A 13,982-nucleotide genomic window follows, 5' to 3' on the forward strand; every position below is an offset into this window, starting at 1 on the left:
TCCTGTGTGAATTCTCTGTCTCGGATTGTCTGTGCATAAGCTTTCCTTTTGGTGCTCTTTGCTTCCTCCGAGGGGTCGAGGAGTTCGACTGACGACCTTGAGATGATGCTGGCTTTGGAATATAATCAGGTACGAAGGATGAGATATCAAGGCCTTTGCTTGTAGCTGGAGCATTCTTTCTCACTCTGGCTTTAGCAAAGTATTGCTTTTGGCGTGCAGCGTCTTTATCCCAGCCTTTTCGACGAGAATGGCGGGCGAGAGCGCCTTCAGTCCAGTTCATCGTGGAGTATCAGATCAATCATTCAGTGTAAGATAAAGCTTGATGGTTACTGAAGATCGCTTGTTTTGATGGATGTTTTTATGGTGCTTGAGGGGCACGTGAAAAGTTGATGCAATATGGCAGTTATCATCAGTATCGCAGCTACCCTCTGCTCGCATTGGAAGCTCACTTGCCCAACTTGGATTACACAGGTAGGCGCCCAAGATTTGATGGTATCTTATGGCTGACAGGAAACCATAGCCCCAATCTATCGAAGACTTCGGTCGATCACAACTCGAGATAGACCAGTGCAACATTGTTGGACTCATCAAGCAAATACAATGGATTGTCATGCCGGATCCAACGTGCGGTGCCCTAGTGATCGTATGAAAAGGGCTCAATAAAATATGATTCTCTATAATTTTATCTCGAGAACCTCTTCAAAAGTATGATATTGCATATTGCATATACTCGTGACCTCATGTTAGGAAATGTGTTTTGCTCACTTACACGATCATCTACACAGTGCTAGTTGGAGGCAAATGACACATGCACGGTACATGCACAGGCCAGCTAAGCTTCAACGTGATGACGGAGCTCCCTTCAGTCAAGTCCCTGAACGTGGAGCTACATTTCCATTAGCATTTAGCGCCAAGACGACACATTTCAACAAGAACGACAACGCACCCCATACAGAATTGAATTCATATACACTGAACCCAAATAACACCTCATCATGGCCGACGCAGAAGAGAAGGCCCGCAAGGAGAAGATTGCTGCGGCCAAGAAGCGTGTTCGATTACCCCTCCCTTCTTATTCAGGTTACTTTCGCTAACATTGCGATCTCAGGTTGAGCAATTGAAGAAGAACAAGAATAAGAAGGCTACTCCAGCAGCAAAGCAGACAAAGCCAGAACCAGCCGAAACCGCCGCGCCCGAACCTGTCGCCGAACAGGCTGACGCTGCCCCAGCGAGCGAAGAGAAAGCTGTCGAAGAATCCAAGAAGAAAGCTCAAGAGAAGCCACCTGCTAAAGAGCCCGCGAAGCCACTTAAAGTAGAAACCCAGGAGAGCAGCGACGAAGACGACGATAGCGATGAAGACAGCAGCAGTGATGAAGAGACCTCGGCTTCAGCTACTCCCTCCCTGGCCCAACAGTCGAAACTGAGATCTACATCATTCCGCGCCGGCTCCATTACCTCAGGAGGTGCTGCGCCTGCCAGCCCTTTTAGTCCCGATGGCGAAACTGCACCAGATATCTACAGAAAGCACATGGCTAGGATCGAAGAATTAGAGAAGGAGAACAAACGATTATCCAAAGAGGCGGCGGACTCAGAAAAGCGATGGCAGAAGGCCGAAAACGAATTGGCCGACATACGAGAGGCTGATGGTGAAGATACTGGGAAAGCAGGCGGACACGAAGATGGGCTTTGGGATAGTTTGGTAGGTGACAACACATGCAGCCACAACCGCGCTCGATCTGCTAATTCTTTCACAGAAGAGCCAAGTCGCCTCGCTCCAACGTCAGAATACTCAGCTCCAACAACAGGTATCGCGAGGACCTGGTCATGGTCACCGTCCTTCCATGTCTGTGGCCTCACCTCCAGCAGATCTTAAGGCTGAGCTCGAGGCCAAGACAGCAACCATTGAGTCTATGGAAATTGAAATTTCAAAACTGAGAGCACAGGCAGAGCGACACGCCAGTGGATCATCGTCCGAAAAGGAACAAGTTACTGCTCTGGAGGACAAACTAGCCCGTGCTGAGGCTGCGGCGGGTAAGGCTCAGCGCGAACTACAGGACCTCAAGCATAATCTTGAGAGGACAGCTGAGAAGGCAGTCCGCGAAGGTAGCGAACGAACAAGTGCTGAGACCAAGATCAAGACTCTCGAGCATGAGCTCCAAGAGGTAAAGAGCGCTCGCGATGAGCTGGAGAAGAAGGCTGAGGCATTGGATAAGAAGGCGACAACCCTGACTACATTACATAAGGAGCAAGATTCTCGCTTACAGGCGATCAAGAAGGAGAAGGAGAAGGCAGAACACGATGTCACAGAGTTGAGGGCACAGGTCGAGAAGCTTGAGAACGAAAACGCAAAGCTCCGAAGCAGGAAGTCCATGGAGGGTGGCGGTGGATTGGACGATGAAGGTGTTGATGAACTTGAGGATGAGGAACGTCAGAAACTCAAGAGAAAGATCCGAGCGCTGGAAAGCGAAGTACATGAACTTCGAAGTGGAGCATGGATTGAGAAACGTCGCGAACTGGAGGCAACTAGTCCAGGCTTCCATGATGTCGACCTCTCTCCTGGGCAAGTAATGTCTCCAACTCAGCGTAGGAAATCCGGACCTGGAGGAGGAATTGGGGATTTCTTTACCAGTGGTCTCAATGCTCTTGCTGGTGGCAATGATGATGATTTCCTTGAGGACGATGATATGGACTTTGACGAGGATGCATTCCGCAAGGCGCAAGAGGAGGAGTCAAAGAGACGGATCGAGCGGATCAAGGAGATTAAGAGATCACTTAAGCATTGGGAAGGTTGGAGGTTGGATATAGTTGAGAACAGGAGGGGGGGAAACGAAGGAGTTGGTGAGATCTTCGACGTTTGAGCTGATGCTGGATGTTTGCAGTGTTGCTGGGTGGCCGAAGCTCAAGTAAGGAATGTATATTAGAATAGAAAGAGATTCCGGGACGGTAAACGGAAAGGACATTGATGATTGTTTTCAGCCACTATGGCATATCTGTTTCCGGTTTTGTTTCCGAGACTTCATAAAATGATTGATGATCTCCTACCCTGGGGCTGATAGACACAATAGGATGGAAAGGCGGCTGAGCTCTGCTACGATGGCACTTGGTTTTCAATAGGATGAGGTATTTAAATGCCTGTTCATTCCCTATTTGTCGGAGGGCCCGTGAACTCTGATGATTCCCGCGGGACCTTAAGTACGTATCCGATTCGAACAACGGAACGTTTACCAAACACACAACTGGTATGAAGCATGTTGGCAATGTGCTTACCCAGGCGATAATTAATAAGGAACCATATTCGGAAGCTCGCAATCACTACATATCCCGATTATAAAACCCGGCATCAAGTATCGGTATCTCATTCCCTTTGCTCGGACATCAACCGAATATCGTCCCCCGATGACGGCGCGGAGAGTGGATACTCTTACCGGAGATCCGAGTTGGAGAACGGAGATGCGCTCCGCGCCGAGATGCAAGAGGCCGGGAAGTGTTATTCCCGGTAGAGTGTGCCAAAAGGGTTTATATAAATCAATCATTATGAAGCTCAGAGCATCATCATGCTACCTGCACCAAATTGAGGTTCTGAGGCTTGCATCGGACCCGCTTACTTCCGGCTCATATTCTATGGTCTACCACCTGTAACCATATCACAATGCAACTGAAGCCTCTCGCACTCGGCGACAGTAACACCGAGATGAGGCAAAAAACGAGAGCAGCTGTCATGCACGAGATATAGCGCCTAATTTAAAGCCAAGCAACCATAGCGTCCGGCGGTAGTCGTCTTCCCCCACTGAGCGGGGGACCAAGTGCGGAACCCATCGACACTAGTGTTAACCGTCGAGGCTGGGACTGGCTGGGCGTTTTTTCTCTCTGCTTGCAGCTTTTGATGCGGTGCCCCAGCTCGGTCAGGTACCGAGCCTCATCCCCAAAAGAACCTGGCAAGAAGAGAAAAAGAATACTCGAGACACACCCTGAGAGTTGGGGGGATGTAATGGAGGTTACGAGGGGTCTAAAGACTCTTGAAAATCATCGTGAGATGGTCAATTGAGGTGAAGTTGAGCTTCACGTTGGACAAGAACGTCATATGTAGACACTTTAGATAGAGGGACTCGACCCCTGTCATATCACAGCATGCGATTGTCTAAAAAGATCATGTCAGCCACGTTTGATATCCCGCACTGCATCATCCGTCTTCGGCCTTGAACCCTACAAGGCTAAAAGGAAAAGAGAACAGTCCGTTGTCGGAAGAATTGGATTTGAATGTTCCTTTGTCCTTCCTATTTCTCTCTCTCTATTTCGGCTGAAATCCCATCTCTACATCATCAACATTGTTTCTCGTCAACAGCTTCAACACCAGAAGAAAACGACGTTTCGATCGAATCTTGTAAGTGCAGCTTTTATATGTCATGTCGTTGCTAGCTTCGCTAGTTGTCAGTGGTCAATTGTCAGCCACAATAGGTGTCATGATACAGTTGTATCGTCATTGACCAACGATATTCCTCATGAGCATTTTAGAAGACCACAGGTCTTTTTTCTAGATTCGCCTCATCTGAGGATTTTAGCAGCTAAATAAGATAGATCTGATCTCAGATTGGATCATACCTATTTCTGCTGAATCAAAGAATACACTACCAAAGCCTCGTGGTCTTCTAGACGTTTCCTAAAACTCACACCCCTCAAGAGTACAGTACAGAGGACAGAGGCAAAAGAAAACACTCAAAACATGAATCGCCTCATAAACCATTTCCCCTCTTCCCATTCTTGCTTACGCGCGCATCTGTAACTAACACCTGACGAAATTCCCCAGCTTCCAATCGACTAGCGGCGCCTCTTGATCAAATTCACCCCGTCTCATTGGGGGGAAACCACGCATCCATCACACCTGCCTACCTTACCTTACCCCATATTCTCTCGCATCGTCGGTTTTCCTCTCGGTCGCCGCCACATCAACCGACAACCTATCCTCGGTTGAAGTCTGAGAGTGCAAAACCACACCCTGAACCCGCTCCACTTCCGACCCCAAACCAACCGCTTGCCCGTCCGTGTTGCAGTTACACCCCGCGCTGGGCACTTGCACTTGCAGTTTGTAACGACTAGCGACTCAAGGAAGGTCCCAAGTCGAGCCAAACTTCCGGCGACGATTCCCGAGTCTGGTTCCCGTACCTGCCTGCCTTACCGTACCAGACCCTTTTTATACCTCTTTTATAAACTCCCAACTTCTTCCTCTTCTTTTTTTTCGCCCATCATGCCCGCCGCTGTCTTCGCCTCTTCCGTTCAGCGATCTCTTCTCTCGTCTTCGCTGCGCCGTGTCGCTATTACTTCATCCGCCGTCCGCCCTGTCCGAGCTTCCTTCGGTGCTATCCAAACCATCTCTCCCTTCGCCGTCCGCACAATGGCTTCCCACCAGAAGATCAAGGTCAAGAACCCCGTCGTCGAGCTTGACGGTGATGAGATGACCCGCATCATCTGGCAGGTCATCAAGGATAAGCTCATCCTTCCTTACCTCGACATCGACCTCAAGTACTATGATCTTGGTCTTGAGTACCGTGATGAGACCAACGATCAGGTCACCATCGATGCCGCCGAGGCTATCAAGAAGTACTCCGTCGGTGTCAAGTGTGCTACCATCACCCCCGATGAGGCTCGTGTCGAAGAGTTCAAGCTGAAGCAGAGTAAGTTCATTCCCATTCCGACCCTGTCTTAGTTCGCGTTGCGCCTCGATGTTCACCCCACCAATCGCAACCCCGCATACATGAGGCATGCAGGAAAAGCAACATGAGGGGAAACAAGCAGCAGTAAAGCGAATGAAACCTGCAGTAGTAAGCTTAACAAAATCGAATTCGGCTAACTTACATATCCAGTGTGGCTTTCCCCCAACGGAACCATCCGAAATGCCCTTGGTGGTACAGTCTTCCGTGAGCCCATTGTCATCCCCCGCATTCCCCGTCTTGTTCCTGGCTGGAAGAAGCCCATCATCATTGGCCGTCACGCCTTTGGTGACCAGTACCGCGCCAAGGACGCTGTCCTTCCCGGCCCTGGTAAGCTTTCCATGGTCTACACCCCTGAGGGTGGCCAGCCTCAAGAGATTGAGGTCTTCCAGTTTAAGAACGGCGGTGGTGTCGCTCAGACCCAGTACAACACCGACGAGTCCATCACTGGTTTCGCCCACGCTTCCTTCAAGCTTGCTCTTGACAAGGAGCTCCCTCTCTACATGAGCACCAAGAACACTATCCTCAAGAAGTACGATGGTCGATTCAAGGATATCTTCCAGGAGATCTACGAGTCCACCTACAAGAAGGACTTCGAGGCCAAGAAGATCTGGTACGAGCACCGTCTCATTGACGACATGGTCGCCCAGATGATCAAGAGCTCTGGTGGTTACATCATGGCCCTCAAGAGTAAGTCAATCCTTCTTCGCGATCTGAACGCTTGTTCAGGCTCTGTCTACTTGAAAACGCAGGAAAACTAACAACTACAGACTACGACGGTGATGTCCAGTCCGACATTGTCGCCCAGGGCTTCGGCTCTCTCGGTCTCATGACCTCCGTTCTCATCACTCCTGATGGCAAGACCTTCGAGTCTGAGGCTGCCCACGGTACTGTCACTCGCCACTACCGTGAGCACCAGAAGGGTAACGAGACCTCCACTAACCCCATTGCCTCAATCTTCGCCTGGACCCGTGGTCTCGTCCAGCGTGGCAAGCTCGACGACACCCCCGAGGTTGTCGCCTTTGCTGAGAGCCTTGAGAAGGCTTGCATTGACACTGTCGATATTGACGGTATCATGACCAAGGATCTTGCCCTTGCCACTGGCAAGTCTGAGCGCAAGGACTATGTCACCACCAACGAGTACATGGATGCCGTTGAGCGCCGCCTCAAGCGAACCCTCAAGGAGAAGCTGTAAACGCATTGTCATCTGTCGTTTTTCACAGCCTCCCTTTAGCCTCTATTCCGCTTCCACTTCCTGGCCTCTTATGCCTCTGCAAAGAGTAGCCACTATTTCATGAACTCTTAAGAATCGGCGTCGAATATGTTGTCACAGCCTGAATAGCATCTCACAGTCTTGAGAACCACAAGAGCGTCACCTCTTGCGATCTCTTGACCACTCATTTCCTCAGCAGAAAGGAAGTTGGCGTCGTCAAGAGCAATCATGAACCGGAACCTTCTGCACGGACACATGCAGTTGGCTAACGACTTATGAAAAGCATTCCTCCATCGTCATTGTGGTTGGATAGGATGTTGGGTTTCTGAATATGTAAAAGCAAAGATTTGAGGAGGAGACAGCATGTATCATGCTACCAAGTACTGGAAAGCAGATGTCATGTAGAAAGCAAGCTTGTTCTTCGCATATAGACAAGATGGGATACCCAGCCCTGCTTTATAGTTTTCTTCACCTAGATCTCCCCCGGCCATTCGCATTGTGACTACTCGTTCCCCATAGTGCATTCCTCCTAGTCCTTCTTTAGTCGCGGATCAATGGGTGGTAGAGTCATAAGATGTACTCAAATTGAGCTTAAAGCAAATCTATTGGACCTTGAAACATGTCCCTGCACCTCTTCTCACATGTACGATACATCAATGCACAGCTGCTCTTGGTAGATGCCGCTTCAGACGCCTCTTTTTGTCATATTGCTTGCTGTCAAACCTCGGTAGTTGTCCGTAGCTAGCGTAACCGACACCCAATCTCCAAAATAATTCCCTGTTTCAGAAAAGCAAGAATAACAACCAACTCCCTATTTCCCTTTTCCCCCCTTCCAAAGAAAACAGATGTGCATGTTCCTAGCTTCAGCGTCTCTATGCAGCCCCATGGTGGGGAATGCCTCGGCCTAAGCCCGCACGTGTATATAAAAATGAAAAGAATCGTATAAAAGGCTGACATTGAAGGCTGACAAGTACAGAGGATAAACACACCCGTAGGCCCGGGTTGACCCGATCGAGATGGCCTCGGTTGGCCGGAAGGAAAACCGCGGTTGTCGAGGCATGCGTTTCTGATGCCGGGGATTTTGCTTACATACGGATTCTGTCCGTAGTGCTCAGTTCTTCGATTTCGATAGTAATACAATTTTGCAAGCTTTGACCACACAGTCGAGAGCGGTTACTCTCGCTCTAACAGTAGCAAGTAGCACGTATCATGGTAAGGTCACGTATCTAGACACAGACGTATCTGATCAGTCCTATGCCGGACCTATTCCGCAGAGGCTGGAGGAGCCTCCTTGTCTTTCTTAGACTTGCGTGCGCTTGGTGTCCCTTCTGCTGCTTCGCTCTTGCGCTTCTTCTTCGTTGGCCTCGTTGATGAGCCGCGAGGCTTGTATCCCGTATCGTCTTCTGCATTCCTCTTGCGCTTGCCCCGACCAGCAGGTGTTGAGGCAAATTCTTGATCCTCGTCCATGCTCGCGTCCACATCGCGATCTGCGGCTGCTGCTGAGCGAGCTGCAGCGCTGACACGCTTGCCCCTTGTGCTGGCTCTTCCGCCGCGCTCACCTCGTGACCCACGCGTCTTACGCCCACCGGTATGACCACCTTCAGCATCGTCTGCGTCCCCATGTGCTTCTCCGTCCTGGAGGAAAATCTTGGGAGCATGTTTGCGCAGCCAATTTGTGACACTGGTAGGATTCTTGAGATGTGGGTGTGACTGGTGATGATTGCCAGGGTGAGCGCGGGGAGCGAGTGTGGGAAGCATATTCTCAGGGTCGAGGGCCATATCGATTTCGTAGATGTAGTTGTCGATGTCATCGGCAGATAAGAAATCGGCAGGATAGGTTTCGCCATCGACAGCCTTGAGATCGTTGACGATTTGTGGTAATGTCTCCTTAGCACTGCTATATGATGAATGTGGTACACTCTTGACGAGGTCTTCAAGCTTCTTCTTGGGTGTGTCTTTATGTAGCTCATGTTCTTCATCCAGGGGATGGACAAGCGCATCAGACTGGGATGGCGGCTCGAGGGATACATCGACCTGTTTCTCGGGAGGAATTTGGGGAGAATTGTTGATTTCGAGTAATAGATCCAATAGACGGCTATGGATAGTATGTCAGTATTGTATCTGTTGGTGGTTGATGGTTTGGAGATAGCCTACTCATTCTCTACAGCCAAGCGCTTGACCAATGCGGCAGCCTTGTCTTCTTGCTTGTGCAACTCCTCACCGTCATGCATCTTGTGATCAAACACGATGCGCATCTTTCTATACTTCTTCTTCCATGATTTGTATCCAGCGCGATGACGAGTGGCGCCCTCTGTTTTCACGGGGGACTCGTCCATTGCGAGGGAGGCTGTGATCGACGCGCGACCGGGCGAGAGATATCGTCAATGAAACGCGCTGGGGGTTGCGAATATAATCGAGATACGAAATTATTAATCGCGCGGTGTTTGTTGATGATATGGGTTGTCGATGCTGTCGATGCTGAGGGAAACAATGGAACAGGTAGAGAGTGACAGGGTTTGCCAATAAGATTTGATGTTTTGGCGCATTCAGTTCTGTTCAGGGCCAAACCAGGCCGTGACGGGACCTATGGGTCTCCTCAGGTGGTGTTGTTCTCACGTTAGATTGGTACGTACCTTACAGTAGCTCAGGCACCCTTGGCAGTTGCCCCAGATCAGCTTCTCCCACTCCCGGTTCTAAAATGTTCCGCGCATCGACTTCAAGGAGAGGCCTAGGGTAGCACGCGACAGTAAATGCAACTTTGAGGATATCATAAGAGGTGTAAGGTTGACGAAAGAAGGAAGTTGGAGAAAATTGTTCTTGTTAGATTGCTTGCTATTCTAGTAATTAATGTTGTTTTGGTAGATCCACATAGGTTCAGTCAGGGAAGGTAATTAATTACCTTAGTGATTCAGAAACACCTGAAGTCAGCGAACTATCACACAGTTGATGAGTTATGAGAGAAGACTTTGCAAATAATGGTTTGGAGCCAAGTTGTTAGCTTTTATTGTGCCTTTATGATTTGAAAATCTCATTATCTATTCTTAAAAGTCAGAGCATTATGATGCCACCTCCTTTCCTAGTGTGTCTAGTTCCTCCTTAATGAATTCCGCAGCATTCACCATCTCTGTGCTGCCATATACAACCCTCTTCTTGACCCTGTCGCCTCCAGCTCGGCTTACCCACTCTTGCAGGTTACCATACTCATCCATACTGCCACCGCCAACTGTGAACACGACTGCTTCACTGAAGCCTTGTCTTCTTTGACCAAAGCTAGCAGTCTGTCCAGGCACTTGAGAGCCAGGCATGCCGCCTGGTGTGGCTCCAGCGCCAGATCGCATGGCACTTGGTGGAGGCATGGTACCTCGAGCATTGGCGGATCGAGGATCGTAGTAGAGGTAGTGCTCTGTCTTGGCAATAGCTGAAGAGGAGGCTGATGAGGGGTCCATGATCGATTCGACGATCTTCGTAACAGTAAAATCGCGATCGGCAGGAAGGAAGTTTTTCACACCGCTGATGAGACTCTCAAAGTTTGATGACAGACCAGTGGGCACACCTGATTCTTTGAGGCGGTCAGTGAGACGAGATGACATCGATGAGAAGCGGCCGAAGAGATCTGAAGTTTGAGCGGGTTGAGCAGTGTTGTTGTTGATGGTAGTGAGTTGTGTCATCTTGGTCGTTGCGCGAACCCTGTCATAATCAGTATGCGTAAGACAAATCATTGCATCAAAAACTTACTGTCGAACATAGGGCAGACATGACACATCTGCGCCAGCTTCTGAGAGGGCCTTCTCGAAGCCCTCGAATTCTTGTCGGCTCACTTCTTGTTCTGTGCTCAAATACCAGATGATGAACAATCGCAGCTTATCAACGGGTTCAGAACCCTTGGTACTGTCACTAATAATTTCCATAATCTGAGGTTTGGTCTGCTTCACAACATTCTCCTCCAGTTGGAAATAGTTGTCAAGTTGGCGGTCCTTAATTCCTGTCAACAAAGCCGCCAGGATATTCATATGCATGTCGAGAATGCCTTTGCGCTCTCTCATTTCAGGAAGCAACGTTATCGCCTCCTTGAGATGCTGAGCGCTCGCGCTGGTATCGGCCTGCAAGTCCTCAAAATTTGTAACACCAGTCCTTTTCGTAATCGCAGCAGTTTCTTCTTTGTATTTGGTCAACTCAGCATCGATGTCCTCCGCTACCTGAGGGAAAGGACTGCCAGCGTTTTTGGCCCAGAAGAAGTCGTTTGTAGTCAAATCGTAACCCTTCTTCGTGGGTCCCTTGGCAGGGTTTCCTTCTTCCGCAGGGCTTTCGATGGTGATGCGATTGAGCTTCATGTTGAGAACATCGTGGACCAGACTTTGATATGTCCAAGAATGAGAAAGCATTGGCACCAAATCAATGTTTCGATCGAGAAGAATGAGTACGGGCCGGGAAGAGTGAGTACTGGATGATGCGTTCGTTCGGGGTCCTGAGAAGAGGTTGTCCTTTGAGTTGAGGATATGGTCTCGGAGTTTTCGGTCGAGTCGCGCGGCGACCATCTCTGCAGCAGCGCCTTTGGGGCATCGAATAATGGGAATGACTCCTGTAAGATGTATCAGCATAGTGAGCATGAATATAGAATGTCAGGCATACCCATAGTAGCGACCACACTAAAGAGACCGCTCACGATCTTGTCCACTACGCGATCAAGCTCCTCATCACTGGTGGCTGCACTGTTCAATGCCCAATACGTATGCTCTTTTTGCATGCCCAAACTGAACAGATCTGGTTCAGCGACAATGAAATTTAAATATTGGTCAAACAGTTGAGCAATGTGTTCGGATGTTCCAGCAGCAGCTGTTTGTGTAGCGAAGTCCTCGAGAAGGACACGGGGGAGGGAGGAGAGGAAGTTGATGTAAGCGGGAGTGTAAAGTCCCTTCTGCAAGTCGGACGTAATGGCTTGGAGGTTTTGCGCATTCGGTTCGAGGAGGTAGATGACTGGGACATCGGGGATAGGGTGCCTTGCACCGCCAATGTGCCTGCGCAGTTCATGTTAATGTTGTATATCTTCGCGGGGCTCGTCAACCTACATGTGCATGGTCACGCCCATTGACCGCAAGTCGCTGACGCGCATGACACTGCTGATAACATCACGACCGAGGTCATCAAAGACCAGTACCTTCCAGATAGGGTTGCCATCAGCATCGAGGATAGGCGCAACAGGAGCAAGTAGACCGTTGGCATGGGCTTCGTCGGCTTCGGACGATTCGACACTCTCGTTCAAGTTGAGGATTTTCTTTAGCGAAGCTGAGAAATACATTAGTCAAAGAACGAGCAGCGCTCTGAATGTTCAGCATCACAAACCTATTTGGCGATCGCGCAGAGAGTTTCCCTTGGTTGCCATACTGGCAGATGACGTCGGGGCGTCGAGAGCTTAAGATGGTGATAGTGGGATGTAATTCAGGAGAATGGCCAGGTCGCTTGTTCACAGCAGACTCGATTGTAAGAGGATACGTATGTCGAAGCAAGATATTGTAGCCTTGAAGGAACTTAGGTACAAAATCTTCAGCCAATCTTCAACTCAAGAAACTGTAGCGATTGATGGCAGCTTGAGGCCACGATCCAATACTAGTACGGTTGCTGGAAAGCTCCCCCAACGGCGCGCAAGCTGGAAGCACGGACCGATACAAGCGCCGACACGATTGGACATGGAAAGTGCCACGGTGCTGGGCCCGCTGGTTCCAAGGGGCACTTGCCAGTTCAGTTGCCCACCGTCATGATCGTGTTTGTGCCTGAAATATGGGGCCACATCATAGCCAAACACGTCCAGGTCCGTTCTCTGAGTTCCATGCGAAATCGCCAGGGACTTCTCTTCATTCTCTTCGATCCGACGAACTCTTCATCAACCACCATCAACCATCGCGACAAACGCTGACTGGCGCTCAGCAGGTCAAACGCGTTTATATATAAGCTGCGCTTGGTATTTTTAATTCCCATCTTTTCGTGTTCATCCTCCCGATCTGCGCCCACGTTAAACGCCTTGTCCTGGCGAACCAACGGGTCACCCTTGTGCTGCTCTCTTTGCCTCTCCAACAGGTCACACCTCCGTTCGATAATGTTGTAAACACCACGCGACTTGCGCAATATACAGATGGCATAGAGCTGCTCTGCATCTTTTGGTAGGAAGACGGACAGAGTTACTGTACTGAAGGAACCTTATCTGAATCAAAGGGTATGCCCAAACTTGACCCCATTCCCTTTTCCACCCTGCACCCATCAACCTCTTTACCTCTGTCGCGTCATTCTGCATGGCTCGGCCATATCGCCATCATGAACCAAAGCAGCAGCATTGTATCTGTGATTTCTCTATAACAATGGAACCAACCACTTGGACTCTCTGCAGCATTTAAATTGCAAGAGGAAGAGATGGTGACCGTCGTGGAGACTTGCTTGGAGATAAAGCTCCTCAGCATCGTCTTCTAGGGGCGAAGAGCTGTGGGCTGGGTAACCCAGAGAGAGAGCCAGGTGACGAAAACCAGGCATCTACAATCTGGCCAGTTTGCAGGCGAACGCGTACCTAAAAAGCCGCGGCACGAGTATTTGATGATATAAAGAGCATTCATTCATTCATTCATTCATACAGAGTCAAAAAGGGCGTCATGGCTGTTGATCATCGTCTTTGCGACGTTGCAGGCTTCTGTCTTTCGGGCGCTTGCTTGGTACAGGGGGCTGGAAATAACGCTGTCTTCAGCCCCAACTTCTGCTCAGCAGCACCCCAAGACAGCAACATCACAGGGACTACGCTACACTAAAATGCGGGTGCACACGCATCTGAAGGAACAGTGGCTCCACCACCAAAATCATTCCAGAATGCCACTATTTACCAACAAAGCAATTTGAATTGCTTCAGAGGCCAAATTATTGCGACAAAGCCAATCTGTTAAATCTGGCTCCCTGAGTTTATCATTCTCGAGTTTTTTTTTCTCGAGTTTCTTTGTCGACGAGCTTGTCGCACTCTCAATTCTTTGTCCAACCTTTAATCAACCAGCCATACACCCTTTTTTAACCAACGACCTCTTAATGGAAGA

At 49.5% G+C, this 13,982-nt stretch overlaps 4 protein-coding genes across 4 annotated transcripts; 2 read left to right on the forward strand and 2 right to left on the reverse strand.

Moving 5' to 3' along the window:
- The first annotated feature begins 872 nt into the window (after window positions 1-872).
- On the forward strand, window positions 873-3,143 carry BKA55DRAFT_564059 (uncharacterized protein). Its single transcript, XM_046192456.1, has 3 exons — window positions 873-1,052; window positions 1,109-1,699; window positions 1,755-3,143. The coding sequence occupies exons 1-3, from the start codon at window positions 996-998 to the stop codon at window positions 2,856-2,858; spliced, it is 1,752 nt and encodes a 583-aa protein (XP_046050991.1). The 5' UTR covers window positions 873-995; the 3' UTR covers window positions 2,859-3,143.
- Window positions 3,144-5,242: 2,099 nt separating this feature from the next.
- BKA55DRAFT_688441 (uncharacterized protein) lies at window positions 5,243-6,900 on the forward strand (the record flags this gene model as incomplete). Its single annotated transcript, XM_046199211.1, has 3 exons — window positions 5,243-5,669; window positions 5,859-6,395; window positions 6,476-6,900. 3 exons carry the CDS (start codon window positions 5,243-5,245, stop codon window positions 6,898-6,900), a joined length of 1,389 nt encoding a protein of 462 aa, XP_046050992.1.
- A 1,281-nt stretch (window positions 6,901-8,181) lies between these two features.
- BKA55DRAFT_592744 (IEC3 subunit of the Ino80 complex, chromatin re-modelling-domain-containing protein) lies at window positions 8,182-9,254 on the reverse strand (the record flags this gene model as incomplete). Its single annotated transcript, XM_046195436.1, has 2 exons — window positions 8,182-9,013; window positions 9,073-9,254. 2 exons carry the CDS (start codon window positions 9,252-9,254, stop codon window positions 8,182-8,184), a joined length of 1,014 nt encoding a protein of 337 aa, XP_046050993.1.
- Window positions 9,255-9,974: 720 nt separating this feature from the next.
- On the reverse strand, window positions 9,975-12,298 carry BKA55DRAFT_509101 (Sec1-like protein; the record flags this gene model as incomplete). Its single annotated transcript, XM_046187500.1, has 5 exons — window positions 9,975-10,605; window positions 10,654-11,497; window positions 11,548-11,933; window positions 11,985-12,201; window positions 12,259-12,298. 5 exons carry the CDS (start codon window positions 12,296-12,298, stop codon window positions 9,975-9,977), a joined length of 2,118 nt encoding a protein of 705 aa, XP_046050994.1.
- Window positions 12,299-13,982: the final 1,684 nt, after the last annotated feature.

This window comes from Fusarium redolens (genome assembly GCF_020744475.1).
Source record: "Fusarium redolens strain MPI-CAGE-AT-0023 chromosome Unknown BKA55scaffold_6, whole genome shotgun sequence".
Classification (NCBI taxonomy): Eukaryota; Fungi; Ascomycota; class Sordariomycetes; order Hypocreales; family Nectriaceae; genus Fusarium; species Fusarium redolens.

Coding starts and splice junctions, on each gene's coding strand:
- BKA55DRAFT_564059 (XM_046192456.1), top strand. CDS start 996: ATGGCCGACGCAGAAGAGAAGGCCCGCAAGGAGAAGATTGCTGCGGCC. Junction 1,053..1,108: donor TTGCTGCGGCCAAGAAGCGT/GTTCGATTACCC, acceptor TTGCGATCTCAG/GTTGAGCAATTGAAGAAGAA. Junction 1,700..1,754: donor ATGGGCTTTGGGATAGTTTG/GTAGGTGACAAC, acceptor ATTCTTTCACAG/AAGAGCCAAGTCGCCTCGCT.